At 35.1% G+C, this 14,265-nt stretch overlaps 1 protein-coding gene across 1 annotated transcript; it reads left to right on the plus strand.

Annotated features, from left to right (window-relative positions):
• Positions 1-7,015: 7,015 nt before the first annotated feature.
• LOC130825002 (uncharacterized) lies at positions 7,016-8,040 on the plus strand. Its single transcript, XM_057690027.1, has 3 exons — positions 7,016-7,223; positions 7,336-7,535; positions 7,921-8,040. Exons 1-3 carry the CDS (start codon positions 7,016-7,018, stop codon positions 8,038-8,040), a joined length of 528 nt encoding a protein of 175 aa, XP_057546010.1.
• The last annotated feature ends 6,225 nt before the right edge of the window (positions 8,041-14,265 follow it).

Consider the following 14,265-nt stretch of genomic DNA (forward strand, 5'->3'; position numbering starts at 1 on the left):
AGCTGGATTCATTTGCACCTCCCCAGAAAAACCTTCTTTGTATTTTAACTATTTTCAAAGCAATGGCTTTCGGCATTTTGAACATACTCATATAATACACGGGTAGGCTATTGAGAACGCTTTTGACGAAGGTGAGTCTCCCAGCTCTAGATAGGATTTTTGTTTTCCATAATGCTAATCGATGTTGTATTTTTTCCACCACCGGCTTCCAAGCTGAGCATCTATTCATATGGTCTCCAAGGGGAAATCCCAGATAAGTAAACGGGCAAGTTGAGTGGAGGCACCCCGTGTTCTTCGCAGTTTCCTTTACCCAAACATGATCTGTCGAGTTCCAAGATATGAAGCAGGACTTGCTATAGTTCAGGCTCAAACCAGACATCATAGCAAAGACATCGAGGATTCTGAAATAATTCGTAATGCACATGGAGTTTCTAGGCGCAAAGATCAGTATATCATCAGCAAATTGTAGGTGTTTTAGACTTACCTTTGCCTTTCCTATATAAACAGCCTTGATCAGGTTCCTTTCCTCTGCCTTTCTTAGGAGGCACACCAGGGCTTCACTGACAAGTAGAAAAAGATATGGTGATAGGGGATCACCTTGTCTCAGACCCTTTTCCATCTTGAAAGGTTTTAGGGGTGAGCCGTTAAGAAGGATTGACATCGATGCTGTGCTAACACAGTCCATTATCCACCTTATCCATTTCCTACCAAAGCGTAGCTTTTCCATGACTTGTTTCAAGAAGGACCAGTTGATTGAATCATATGCCTTTTGGAAGTCTTGTTTTATTAGAGTTCCGGGGATTTTCCTTTTTTTCAACCATCTTATAGATTCATTAGCAATCAACACACCATCTAGGATTTGTCTGTTCATAACGAAGGCGCTTTGGGATTCATCAATCAGTGGAGTAATAACTTCTTTGAGTCGGGAGGAGAGGATCTTGGAGATAATTTTATAGAGGGCGCCAACCATGCTAATCGGTCTGTATTGTTGAATGGATGTAGGGTTTTCAACCTTCGATATTAATGTAACCCACGTGACGTTCAAGTGTCTTGCTGAACAACCGACAATAAAGAAATCCATGACGGAATCATAAATCTCATCCTTAATAACATCCCACATTTCCCTGATGAACTTGAAATTATACCCATCGAAACCCGAGGCATTGTCGATGCCACATACCCATACAGTCTGCTTTACTTCCTCTCTTGAAGGGTTTTTTTTTTCCAGGAATAGTGATTGTGCCTCCGTTATTTTCGGGTTAATTTCTAGAGAAAAATCGAAAGCTGGGACATGTTCCTGAGTAAAGCTCTGTACAAAGAAGTTTCTGACTTCAGATTTGAGGTTTGATACTCCCTATATGCTTCTGCCATTGATGTTTGTCTGGATGATCTCGTTTTTCTTTTTTTTGAAGAGTGTCGAGGCATGGAAGAATTTTGTATTGTGATCTTTCATTTTGAAGCCGTATGATGTTGCTCTTTGCCTCCATACTCTCTCTTCTTATGAGCCATTGGTGAAGGAGGCTATTTGTCGCATTCAACCTGGCCAGCTCCATGTCATTGAGATCCCTATCATCGCTCGTTCTTTCGAGACCGTGTATAACTGATTCGAGCTCGGAGATTTTATTATCCATGAGATCAAAATTTTCCTTTCTCCATGTTTTCAGGGGGGCCTTTAGGATTTTCAACTTGTTCTGCAGGGATTCATTCGGGATGTTTCGCCATTCATTGATAAGGAATTGTTTAAAATTAGGATTCAGGAACCAAGCGTCGTAGCATCTAAAGGGTTTCGGACCCCAGTTTTTTCTAGCTTCCAGCGTCAGGAGTAATGGATTGTGATTAGAGGAACTTCTTTTAAGCCCTGACATATTCAAATTTGGGAACTTCCTAAGCCACGTATTACAGCACAGACCTCTATCTATCCTACTTCTTGATTCATTTCTCCTCCAAGTGAATTTCACTCCATGTACAGGTATATCAATCAATCCCAGGTCTACTATCCATTCCGAGAATTCTCTCATGCTTCTGTCGCATCGAAACGTTCCAATTCTTTCACCAGGGTGTAATATGACATTGAAATCTCCCATCAGAAGTATAGGTTTGTTCATAGCCATTACCCTATGTTTGATCTCCTCAAATAATTCGTGTCTTTCTACTCTATTGTTATACCCATAGATTACTCCCACGCAACACTCAAAATTGTAACTGTTGATACACCCTTCTAGTAGGATCCATCTACTCCCCGAATGTTTATGAGAGACACTAAACTTTTTTTTGTCCCATGTTACAATCAATCCACCTCCATTCATCTCATTAGCATAGACTTCACATATATCATAGTCATCATTACCCTACATTCTCTTCATTCTACTTTTTATTGTTTTTTTATGTTTTGTTTCCACTAATCCCATAAAGGTTACGTTGTTCTTTTCTACTAGTTTTCTAATGGATATATTTTTCTCACCTTTCCCAAGGCCCCGTATATTCCAACAAAGGAAGTTCATCAATATACTAAATCACTAAAACACCATGTCACATAGATTTCCATCCAGGATTTCCAACCTGTCATTCAGATTTTCCGTCCATAATCAGTAATCTCTTTGACTTCCTATGACCACAAATAATTGCTCTTTCATCTGTTGTTGAGATACCCAAAAGTTTAGCTGTATTCCAGGTGTTTTGGGCTTCCATACAGCTCATTGACAAAGAAGAAGACTCAAGAAAGACACACTGCTATTTGTTCCTCTTCCTTGGTCTACCTCTTGTGTTTTTCAGCTGGTAACTAGAATCTGGGGCATCTACACTCAGTTGCACAGCCTCTTCGGAATGAAGAGGGTGAGGTCTGGGCTCATTATCAGGCATAGTCATAATCCAACCAGATGTTTCATTCACAATAACGGGATCATACCACACACATTCATCTATTTCTTCAGGCCTATTGAGCATTTCTGTCAGTAAGGGTTCGAATACATCTGTGCTTTCTGATTTGTTGTTGTCTTCCTCGGCCTCCTCAGCCCCCTCAGACCCAAAATCTCGCTTACTTCTCTTATGTTCAGGTATAACATCTACATCAACAGAGATTTTATTTGTATACGAGGGCCCAAACATGCTGTTCTGCTCTCTGTTCTGCATTTCATTGGATTCCAGTGTTCGGTTCTGTTTTCCATAGCTCAAACAGCATTCCTTCACCCATACATCACAACTGCCATGTTCAAAGAGGATCCTAATACGGGCTTCAATCTTATTCTGGGCTTTGGTTCTAACTAGCATATGGGCGTAGGTAAGGCTACAAAGACTTTCAATTCTATTTTCAATGCACAAAACAGGTCTCCATTTCTCCCCAATCTTTCTCACATTATCAGTAGACCAGCATTTAGGGTGGATACCATAGCATTCTATCCATACTAGTCTATCATCGAATAATTCCCCTTCTGACCAAGGTCTAATATCGTCAAAAACATTCCACAAGGCACTCTCCTCAGAAACAGCATTTGAAGCCTCATTCTTGCATTCAAACACAATCAAAATTCTGGTAGGGGATGGTGAATACATACCCTTGACATATTTTGAGAATGCAGCGACTTCCTTTGCAGCCTTTGTGATGTTTATGATTTCCGTATTCTCAGCGATGATAGCTTGATCCAGCATCTTCACAATCTCCATATTTTCATCAGCTTCCAGCGTGAAACTGATTGGGATGGTCTTGTTTCCCTCATCCTCCTTTGATACCACCTGCTGCTTGCCCATGAGCACATTAGCGTACTTCCTATGGTCTCTGAGGGAAGGTTTTGTGATTTTTCTGAACCTAGAAGCCTTTTCCTCAGCAAGAGACATCAAACTTTTGAAAGAGGCTCCACCCTTATTGTATTTAGACATGGATACACTCCATGTCCTTCCATTCACTTTGAAACCATCCAAATTTTGAATGGCGTTCCTGGCATCCTGGAGATTAGAGAATCTGACGAACCCGAAAGCTTCCCTCTTGAATTTTCTTGCTTTCTTTGATATGAAAACATCATTTACCCTCCCTTCTTTTTCAAAGATTTTCCTTAAGGCATTTTTTGTAAAATTCAGGGGAATGTAGTCCACAAACAGAGAGAAGCTCCGATTTTCAGCATCAAATGATTGTTGGGGCTCTCGTGGTCCACACTCCCAAGGGGGGTGGGATAATCCTCAATTGCCACCAACACAAACACTTTGATGCCTGAGATGTTGTGGATAATTCAGAGAGACGGTTGATTAAGGTGCGACGGTTCGTCTTCGAAGTCCCGATTCAGGGAAATTATTCCCCTTTTCTCTCCCCTGTTCTCTGGTCAGATAAGGTCCTCCCTTTTTGTTCCCCGTCAAAGATGGAACTCGCCTGAGGCCAGAAGACGTTTGCCGGAGTTGAGGTCAGGGAAAGGAGGTGGGGTGGTTCAGCAGGTGACCGTTTGTGATGAGATGTTTGGCAGTTCTGAAGTCTTTGATGCACACGCAATCGCCTTTTCCCTTCCAGGATCTTGTCACTTGACACATGTTGATATATATATATATATATATATATATATATATATATATATATATATATATATATATATATATATATATATATATATATATATATATATATATATATATATATATATATATATATATATATATATATCGACAATAATTAATCATTAAAACCTGTTTACCTGGAAAGACAACACGAATAGCTGCGGACAAACCCTCTTCTCGATCTGTTACGATTACGTTAGGCGTCTGAACTCTGCCATAAATATCCCTCAACCTCTCCAACACCCAAGAATAATACACAGCCGCCTCATCTCGCATCGAACAGAACACAACCAAGAAGTTGTGATTGGTTGGCGTCATTCCAATTATTTCGCAAAGGGGCAACTTTTGCTTATTAGTTTTGAACGTTGTGTCTATCAACACAACATGGGGCCACGAACGTATCATCTGCATAGATGTAGGATTTGCAATCAATAATCTACTCAACTGCCCCTCACTATCCATGTCTGTCCAAACTACATAATTATGCTCTATGGCCATATAAAGACAGTGTTGAAGAGGAGTCCTACCATCCATCTCTTCTCTCCTTATTGACTGTCTTACATTATAAATTTGATTCATACTAGCAAAAAAACCAGGAAAATTTCTTCTAATTGAAGTCATTATAAATGCTGGTTGCATGCCAGTTGCACTAAGATTTCGTATGTGCTGCCTAATATCGACAATCATCATATTTACTCTTATTTGACCATCTCTGTACACCAAGAATGAGTGGTTATGTCTTCCTTTTTCACCAGGAAACACTCTTAGCGTCCAAGGTCTTTCCCTTGGTTTACGACTACTTTCTAAAATCATAAGTTTACACCCACAAGCCCTACTTTAGAACCAGGTCGGGCAGCATTGTCTAAGTTATGCAAATCACCCCTTATATAAACATAACGGTGACATCTTAAGTACAAACTCACTATAGAACGTCCTTCCTTTTGTTTATATGAAGCACGTGTAAATTGAAAACCAATTTCATCAGCCCAAGCATATAAATCATCTACAGAATCAAATTCCCTATCGATAACAAATCTATCAGAGTAATCTACATTATCCCCTAAGTTTTCAAAGTCCTGCAAATATAAATTTATTCTTAATAAATTAAAGATTAAACTATTTAATATATTAACAATATCAATTAGTTTAATAATTCAAATTTCAATATATTAACAATATCAATACAAAAATATGAAATAAAAAATTTTACTAAATAAAATAAATATATAAAATAAAATAAATTAAAATAACATAAATAAATAATTTAAGTAAACACAAAAATATATATAAATATATAAAAAAAATAATTTACTATAATATTTAATAAATAATAATAACTTAAAAAATAATTATAATAAATAAAAAGAAATAATTTTTCAAACAAAAAAAATTAAAAAAAAAATTTCCAGAACCCCCCCACTCGCAAAAAAAGTGCAACTGGACCTAGGCTGAGTCGCACAAAAAGTGCGATTAGACCTAGATCGAGTTGCACTTTTTGTGCGACTCATCCTAGGTCCAGTCGCACTTTTTGTGCGACTCTCCCTAGGTCTGGTCGCACATTTTGTGCGACTGGAGGAGGTTCTAGAAAATTTTTGTTTTGATTTTGGAAAAATTTTGAAACGATTAATTACTTACCGAATTGTTATCATGCTTGTTTTGGTTCGCCATTGTTATTCGATGTACACTTTTAGCTTGTTTAAGTTAATATAGTGTTTTTAGAGAGTTTTAGAAAGATGTTACAGTTTTTGAGTTCAAAAATTATGCAGGGGCAATCTTAAAAATTCAATATATATAGAGTGGCGATAAAATAAAAAAGGTGACGATATTTAGTAATACCCAAAGAAAAACAGAAAGATGTTTGATGTTTCCATAAAATAGAGTCCCTTCGAATGACCTTCGTGTGGCAACTTTCAAAGGACAGCTTCATAATTAATCAGAAGATAGTTGAAGTAGAAGCATGCGTAGCCGAAAAGTAATAATAGGAGGCAACGACAAAATATGATGTTTCGAAAATCAAAAGGAATCCCATCCATCTGTATCTCTATGGAATCCTTGTGCGTCACCATGATGGATGTTGGTAGGTCTGGCACGTAGGCCGCCCAGCGACGGCCTAAATGAAATTTAGTTTAAAAAGAGAAATTGAGTTGAATATATAATTCTTAGAATTGTGATTTTTATTTATGATTTTACGATTCTATAATTTAAAAATAGGTGACGTATTTGAATTATGGGTAAAATCTTAAAGTGGTAGAATCGTGTGATCCTACTTAGCTCAAGAATTTAAGTGGTATGATCTTAACACGATTTTACGATCCGATCCTATAAGGGTAGTTTCAAATTTGAATCATAAAATATTTTCAGATAATCCAGATTTCACTTATGTATGAATACATATATATATATATATATATATATATATATATATATATATATATATATATATATATATATAGTTAAAATAATTATATCAATCACTACTATGGCACTGAAAAAACCAATTCTTGACTTGGGTGGAAACCTGTTGGAGCAATGTGCTAATTTAATTGACAAAAAAAAATTGTTAAATGATTTGTGGTCAGAGATACACACTTGTGTAAGTTTGGCAGAAAGCAATGATGAAGATATTCAAGTTCTTGTGATAAATCTTCAAGGAATAAGAAAGGATTTGAAGGCTAAGAGGATTGCAAGTAATAATGAAACAACAGGAAGTGCAAACAACAAAGGACAAGAAACATTGAGCTATTGATTGGAGCTAGGGTGCCAACTGAAATAATTGTCAAACCTCCAAAAATTTCAAAGGAGTTCAAGTATCAAATGAAGAAACTTCAAAAGAGAAAGGGGCTGAGATTGATGTGCCAAATGTTGAACCAAGAGGTAGAAGTGCAAAAAGGCTGAAGGGAGAAAAAGAAAAGGTTGTAGAACAAAACCAGAAAGAGAAGAGATTATGTAGAGGTTGTGGTAAATTGAGTAATCATGATATTAGAAATTGTCCAAACAAAGTATAATGATACTTTTTTACAAATATAAAAGTTAATATTTTTATATAAATATAAGATTTAGCATTTTGTGTTTTTAATTTTGTTGAAATGAGCAAATAGTTAATGCTCATTTGTCAAATGAGTAAACATTCCTTTTAATAATACATTAAATCAACAACCATTTGGCAAATGAACAATTATATACTGTTTGGCAAATGAACAATTGTTTACTCATTATAGAGCATTATGGGCTGAACCCCTTTGTAAAAAGAGTTACGCTTTATTTGGTGATATGGTATCCTTTGATACCACATACCAAACTAATTGGTAATTCATAAAAATCACAATTCATTTTTATGTTATAACTATAGCTTAACTTAATAACTTTCTTTTTAAATGAACTTAGTATAATTGTTTGCTTATTTCACAAATGAGCATTGACTTATTAGCTCATTTCAGAAATGAGCATTCAATTATTTGCTCATTTGACAAAAAAGCAAAAAATTGTTTGCTTATTCACAAATGAGCATTGAGTTATAAGCTCATTTGAAAAATGATCAATCAATTATTTGCTCATTTTCCAAATGAGCTTATAACTCAATGCTAATTTGTGAAATAAGTAAACTGTTGGACCTCTTGAGTTTTGATGATGACTACACTTTATTTAAACAAAAATATCTTTAGAGATTGTGTGCAGGTTGATATCCGATCTTGATTATGATCGTGGATAGCACTTATGACTTGGTTTATGGAAACATACATGTCGAAAGGATTCAAAGGATGTTAGGAGAATATATCGCTTGGGATGTAAAATGGAGACAACAGATCTACTGTTCCCAAGTTGGATGTTCTAGCAAAACTGAAGTTCAGAGACAGCGTACTGTTCCTAAGCTGAAGTTAGTCTACGTTAACTAGAAATTCTGGTTATTAATTTTTAATTATTATTTTTAGTTAATGTATTAAATAAAGTTAATTTGTTGCAATTGTAATTTATTAAAGTTAATTGGCAAAGCTTTTTCTAATAGTAACTAACGTTTTAATTAAATTTCTTTTAGGATCTCTATTTAGTGAATATTGGATTTGCTAAATATAGGAACAGCTGCTGTTGAAAAAGTCTTAGCTATTATTATTTTTAAGAACCTGTCTTAATATTAGAAAAGAGGTTACCATCCCTATTATTAGTAATAAGCAACCATCCCTATTATTGGAAAGCTCAACTGTGTCTAATTTTAGTCTAAAGTTCCAGCAGTTATAATTGGAAACAGGGACTGCAGCTAAATTTAGTACAAGGGAACTGCTGCTTAAGGGAACATAAGCTATTATTAGTAAATGGGAACAACAATTATTGTTAGAATAACCGTACACTTAAATTGGTCAAGTCTAATGCCTATTTTCTAAGAATAACCGGAGGTTAATTTAGATTATAGATCCACATTATTCTCCTTTTTATTAGGAGAATAATGGTTGGAATATTCCATTTTATTAAGAATTTTGTTCTATAAATAAGAGTCCGATTCGGCTGTTCCTTCACACATCCAACGTATGAGCTTTGTTCTTTTCAAGCGATTATTTTTGGAAATTTTACAAGAAATATTTTGCTTTTAAAATTGCCCATTAATTTTATAAATTTTCTTGAGCAACTCCTTGATTTTATTTTAGAGAATTTTATCCTTTTTGTAAGGGTTTTTGAGAGTATTTGTAATTAGACTCGGGTGAGTCTAAGGGGGAATAGATAGCTTTGAGTGAAGCTAGTGAAGAGTTTAGCTTTTAGTGAAGCTAAGTTTGTTGCTTTGAGTGAAGCAATTTGAGAGAGAAGTTGGCCTAATTGATGCGCTTCGAGTGAAGCAAGGTGTTTATTGTAATTGTAACTAATTGCCTTTAACATAGTGGAGAATTTAGAAATCCCGAGGGGTCGTGATTTTTCCTTCTAATTAGGCCTAGAAGGCTTCCACGTAAAAATCTTGTTGTCTCTTTCATTTATTTTGCTCTAAGTTTAAGCTTTATTTATTTTATTCAATTCCGCAAAAACAGGGCAAAAACGCTTGAACTAGTAACAACAACAATTCACCCCCCCCCTCTTGTTGCTATTCCCGTTCCTAATTGAGTCAACATAAACAATTATGCTAATTGATTGAATTATTTCAGTAGCTAAGGAAAATTCTAATTTCATAATTTGATTTCAGTAGCTGATGACAATTATTTTTTTTTTGTCAGTTAAGAGTTAGTTGCTCATTTGTCAAATGAGCAAATAGTTAGTTGCTTATTTGTCAAATGAGCAAATAGTTAATTAGCAATTTAACAAATGACCAACAACTTAGTTAATAAGATAGAAAATAATATCCAGTACATTGACATAGCAAAAGTTATACTTAGAAAATCCTAACAACATCATAAAAACATTTGATCAACTAAGAACATTTATCACATTTGTCCTATTAAGAACATCATAAAAGTAACACTTCTATTGTTAATTGCTCTTGGATTGCTGCCCCTAGCTTTCTTCAGCATCACTTGCTTGCTCAGCCTTTTTTTTTCGGACAACTTGTTTAACAGGTTTAATAATATTTACTTCACTTGAAATAATTGAGAGGGTATACTTCAAACGAAGTTTTTCAATGATTATGTCCTGTAAAGAGAAAAAATGAAGCAAGAATTTAAAGTGAAAGACTATAAGTTGCCACAACAAGCATGAAAGGTGAAAGACTATAAGTTGCAACAACAAGCATGAAATGTCAAAGACTTACATTATTTTTCTCTAAACCTAAATTCCACTTTTGCAAGCCCATATATGTTTCCATATGCCTCATCATTGCAACACCGCAATGCAAATGATGATCATCTGAAGACTTCTAAGGTAAATCAACCACAACAGACTTCATAGACTTGATCTGTTTTGACAAAGCAACACTTTGCATACTTCCTTCACCATTCATGAAATATGAAAATGCACTTTTCTGAAAATGAACAAATAAATTAAATAAGAATCTGAATCCAGATGTGTAACATTTGGGAAATTAATATTTCAAGACGAGTAAGTTTAAGAGAATTATCAGTGCGAGAATGATTTTAAATACACATGACATAAAATATTTTCAATTTAATTCCTCTTCTTTTCCTTTTTTTTTTAAAAAAAATAAAAATAAAAATAAAAAAAATAAAAACCCAAACCCTTCCTTCTTCTTTCTCACGCGAGGAACTTAAAGAAAACCAGGCAACCATTTTCTCCTCCCTTCCTTTCGTATGAACTAGCAAGATCACCTTCCTCCTTCCCTCTCGCCGCCATACCCTTTGAAAATGGCGGATTTACACTGAAATTCTTCAACTAATAGTCGATCTCCTTCCCTTCACGACATTCCTCTTTGAATCTTTAAACTCTTATTTCTCTAAATTTCTTTGAAGAAAACGTCAATGGCTGCGAGCGCATGACCCGTTCTTCTTCCCACTAATCTCCAAAGGACCTGCGTGCGAAATCAGTGAGTCCTTCTTCTTCCCTTCGTGATTTTCAAGGTAGATTATCTATACTTCTACATTCTTGATTGTTTTGTGTAAATTATGGCTAATTGATTTTTCTTGTTCATTTTTCCTTTGAATTCGAACCATAAAGAGTATAGAATCATCCGAAATCTTCCTTCATTGACTTGAATTCTGCCGATTTGGGCAAGGAATCAGTGAGTTTTGGTCCCGTTGATTAAACATCAAATTCAAGCCGAAAATAAAGCTTTGAACCTGAATATTTTCCGTTTCTTGCTGCTGCAAACAGAAGGTAGTTCTTCTTGATTTCTTCCTTGTTTTTCCTTAATAATTATACTCTTATTCATATACTTTCCCTTGTATAATCTTTTATTCATATGTTAAACCCTAAATGTTGTTGAATCTTGGAATGTGTATGAGTTAGTAGATGAGCCATTAAATTGGAAATTCATGGAAATGTGTGATTAGTGAGTTATGTGATGATGAGGATTTAAGTGTGAGCTATGATTTTAGTAGTAGGTTATTCGAATGATTTAGTTGTGATTGGTTCAATGTTCTTGGATGTAATATTAACCTTTCAAATTATGGTAATGGTTAAATGTTGATTGATTGGTTGTTATTGAAGGTATCTAGGGTTCGTGTGGAAATTATTAGTTGAATGGATAGACTAGCTGAATCTTTCTTTTGGATAGTGTGTTAGTCTTGTTTAGTTTCTTGGTTTTGAGTCTAGATGAACATAGAAGTGTTTGAATTGGAAATGCAAAGAGGATTGTGGAGACGTACGATCTTTACAAGAATATAAGCTAGTTTTATATAAGGTTATATATTTTCTTATGATTTTGGGGCTAGAATTAGAACTTGCGCAATCTTTGAAATTAGAAATATTAGAATAGAAGATGGAACTGAGATACATTCTTAGGATGAGATGCAATGAGCTATATGAACCTAGTCGTAGTATCGTATGCTTTGTTGTGATGTTATATTTGTTATGCTTCAGGAGGCGACATTATCGAGGAGCCCTTCTAGTGATCGCGGAGTACCAGACTTCGTTTCTTGAAGCATTCTTTTTTTTGGTGAGTAGTAATAGTCCCTTAAAGGGTCTAGCCAGACTACTTTTTGTGTAAAACAGTTTTATTGAAGTTCTTTTGAATTGGAAATTGTTGAGACAAATGTTGTTGTGAATGCTTATGCTGATATTATGATATGGTCAATGGATCGGGCTTGCGAGCTGGTCATTGACGGAGTTGAGGAACATGGTTCCCTGCTCCCTGTTTGAAGCGAATTGTCATTGAGATATTGACTAGCTTCACCTGAGAGTGACATAGCCTTAGAGCTATGGATGTTCCTCTCAACTAGACTCCCTGTGCGCACATAGATCTACGAAACTGATGTTGCTTTTAAACCCTTATTTGGAAATTATTGTGTTTGTTGTTTTGGATTGTTACTTCTCATTCAGTTAATCTGACCTTCTGTTGTTTCCAACTTTTAGCTTGTCTACAAATCGGAACCAGTTGGGAATATTGGATTAGCGGAGGTGAATAGAGATTCCAAGGATGTAAATTGAACTGAGCACTTAGGAATTATAGATTTGTATTGGGAATTTTGAATAAATGTAAATTTGATTTGGCTATGTTGGTTATATGGGACTTGTAGAGAATTGTATGATTATCCTTTGCTTTAGTTAGATATTTGTTTTGAGATATAGCTGAGAGCTGGTGTCTCTTTACTCAAAGTTTTAGAAGTGTGATTTCAGTTTTTCTTGGGATATAGACTCCGTGATGACCCTGTTTACCTAGTCAACAGTAAGTCGGGTTGTTACAAGATGCTATTACAGGTTGTATGTGTGCTTGTGTGTGTGTGTGTGTGTGTATGTTTGTGTGTGTGTGTGTGTGTGCCTGTGTATGTGTGTGCGTGTGTGTGTCTGTGTGCGTGAGTGTTTGTGTGTTAAGGTACCAGTGATATAATGAGAGGAGACATGAATAAGGAATCTGGTAATAACATGACAGGCATGAATGAGGATATTGATGATGAAGAAGAAGTGGCAGAAGACATACCAGATTTTTAAGCCATTTCTTATTTTCTCTAGGACCTTCACTATAATCAATAACCTCAATTGTACCGCAGTCTGCGGTGGTGTTAAAACATAGCAGATAATAATGATCATTTTCCAATACTGGGAAAAAGAAAAGCTCAATATCTTTCTTTGGGATGATTGTTTTGCTGAATTCCAACTTCACAACCTCACAAAACATTTTATTCCTTTCTTGAGCACGATCACTTTCGTAATGAAAAAGGCAATCCTAAAAAAATACATAAAGAAAAATACATAAATAAGATGAATATAAATGAAAAGAGTAAATAACAAATGAGCAAAGTGAATATGAAACTGAAATTTTTTTCACAAACGAGCAAGTGAATATTTGACAAATGAGCATTGAATAGTTTGCTCATTTGACAAATGAGCAAAGAACTAATAATAGTTTTTGCAAATACAAAACAATATCTACATTCAAAGATAAAAAAATTATATGAAATGAGCAAAGTGAACATGAACAAAATAAAACAAAATAAAATGAACGAGTTGAACTTACAACTGCATTAAGACCGAAAAAGAAACGTCCACTAGAATGATATCTCTATATTGCTCATTAAAATTCAGAACATTAGACCATGCATTAATAATATCAACATGAATTCTGCTCTGATTTTTTAGCAATTCAAGTTGAAATAGCATTAGTAGAATATTAGGCTCACCCTCGCATAAAAACCCTGCATCACTTCATATAAGATTTAGGGAAGTTAAAATAATTTCAATCGTAGATATGTAAAGTGAGAATATAGAGCTAGACTTGTTATAAGAAAGAAAAATAAAGTCAGTTGCCAAAATTTCCAGAACTGAAAAAATTGAATAAATACTTACAAACGATTTTTGTCCTCATGAAAAAATGAATCCATAACACCTTTTTGAACTGCTATTAATGGTGTATATATGTTGATAATCCGAGACATAAAAGGAGATCTTATCTGCAACGATGGTTGCACTTTACGCTTCTTTGGAATACAACTCTCATTTTCAGCATCTCCTATTCTCTTAAGCGCAATTGGATCTTTTTGAGCATTTTCAGCATCAGCATCAGCAGCAACAGGTGATTTAGAAGCACCAACTTGTGCACTGACAGGAGCAACTACAGGTTCATCAGTAGGTGCAATGCCAGGGACTTCTCTTGAGAATCAATTTCTTGAGAAGAGATTCCTAAGCTAAATGAAGGAGTTCCACATC

Source organism: Amaranthus tricolor, chromosome 10, assembly GCF_026212465.1.
Source record: "Amaranthus tricolor cultivar Red isolate AtriRed21 chromosome 10, ASM2621246v1, whole genome shotgun sequence".
Lineage (NCBI taxonomy): Eukaryota > Viridiplantae > Streptophyta > Magnoliopsida > Caryophyllales > Amaranthaceae > Amaranthus > Amaranthus tricolor.

Bases quoted from the DNA above. Each gene is read 5' to 3' on its own strand.
- LOC130825002 (XM_057690027.1), top strand. From the start codon at position 7,016: ATGGCACTGAAAAAACCAATTCTTGACTTGGGTGGAAACCTGTTGGAG. The intron at 7,224-7,335 runs GTAATAATGAAA...AAAATTTCAAAG, and splicing joins GAAGGCTAAGAGGATTGCAA to GAGTTCAAGTATCAAATGAA. The intron at 7,536-7,920 runs GTATAATGATAC...AAATGAACTTAG, and splicing joins TTAGAAATTGTCCAAACAAA to TATAATTGTTTGCTTATTTC.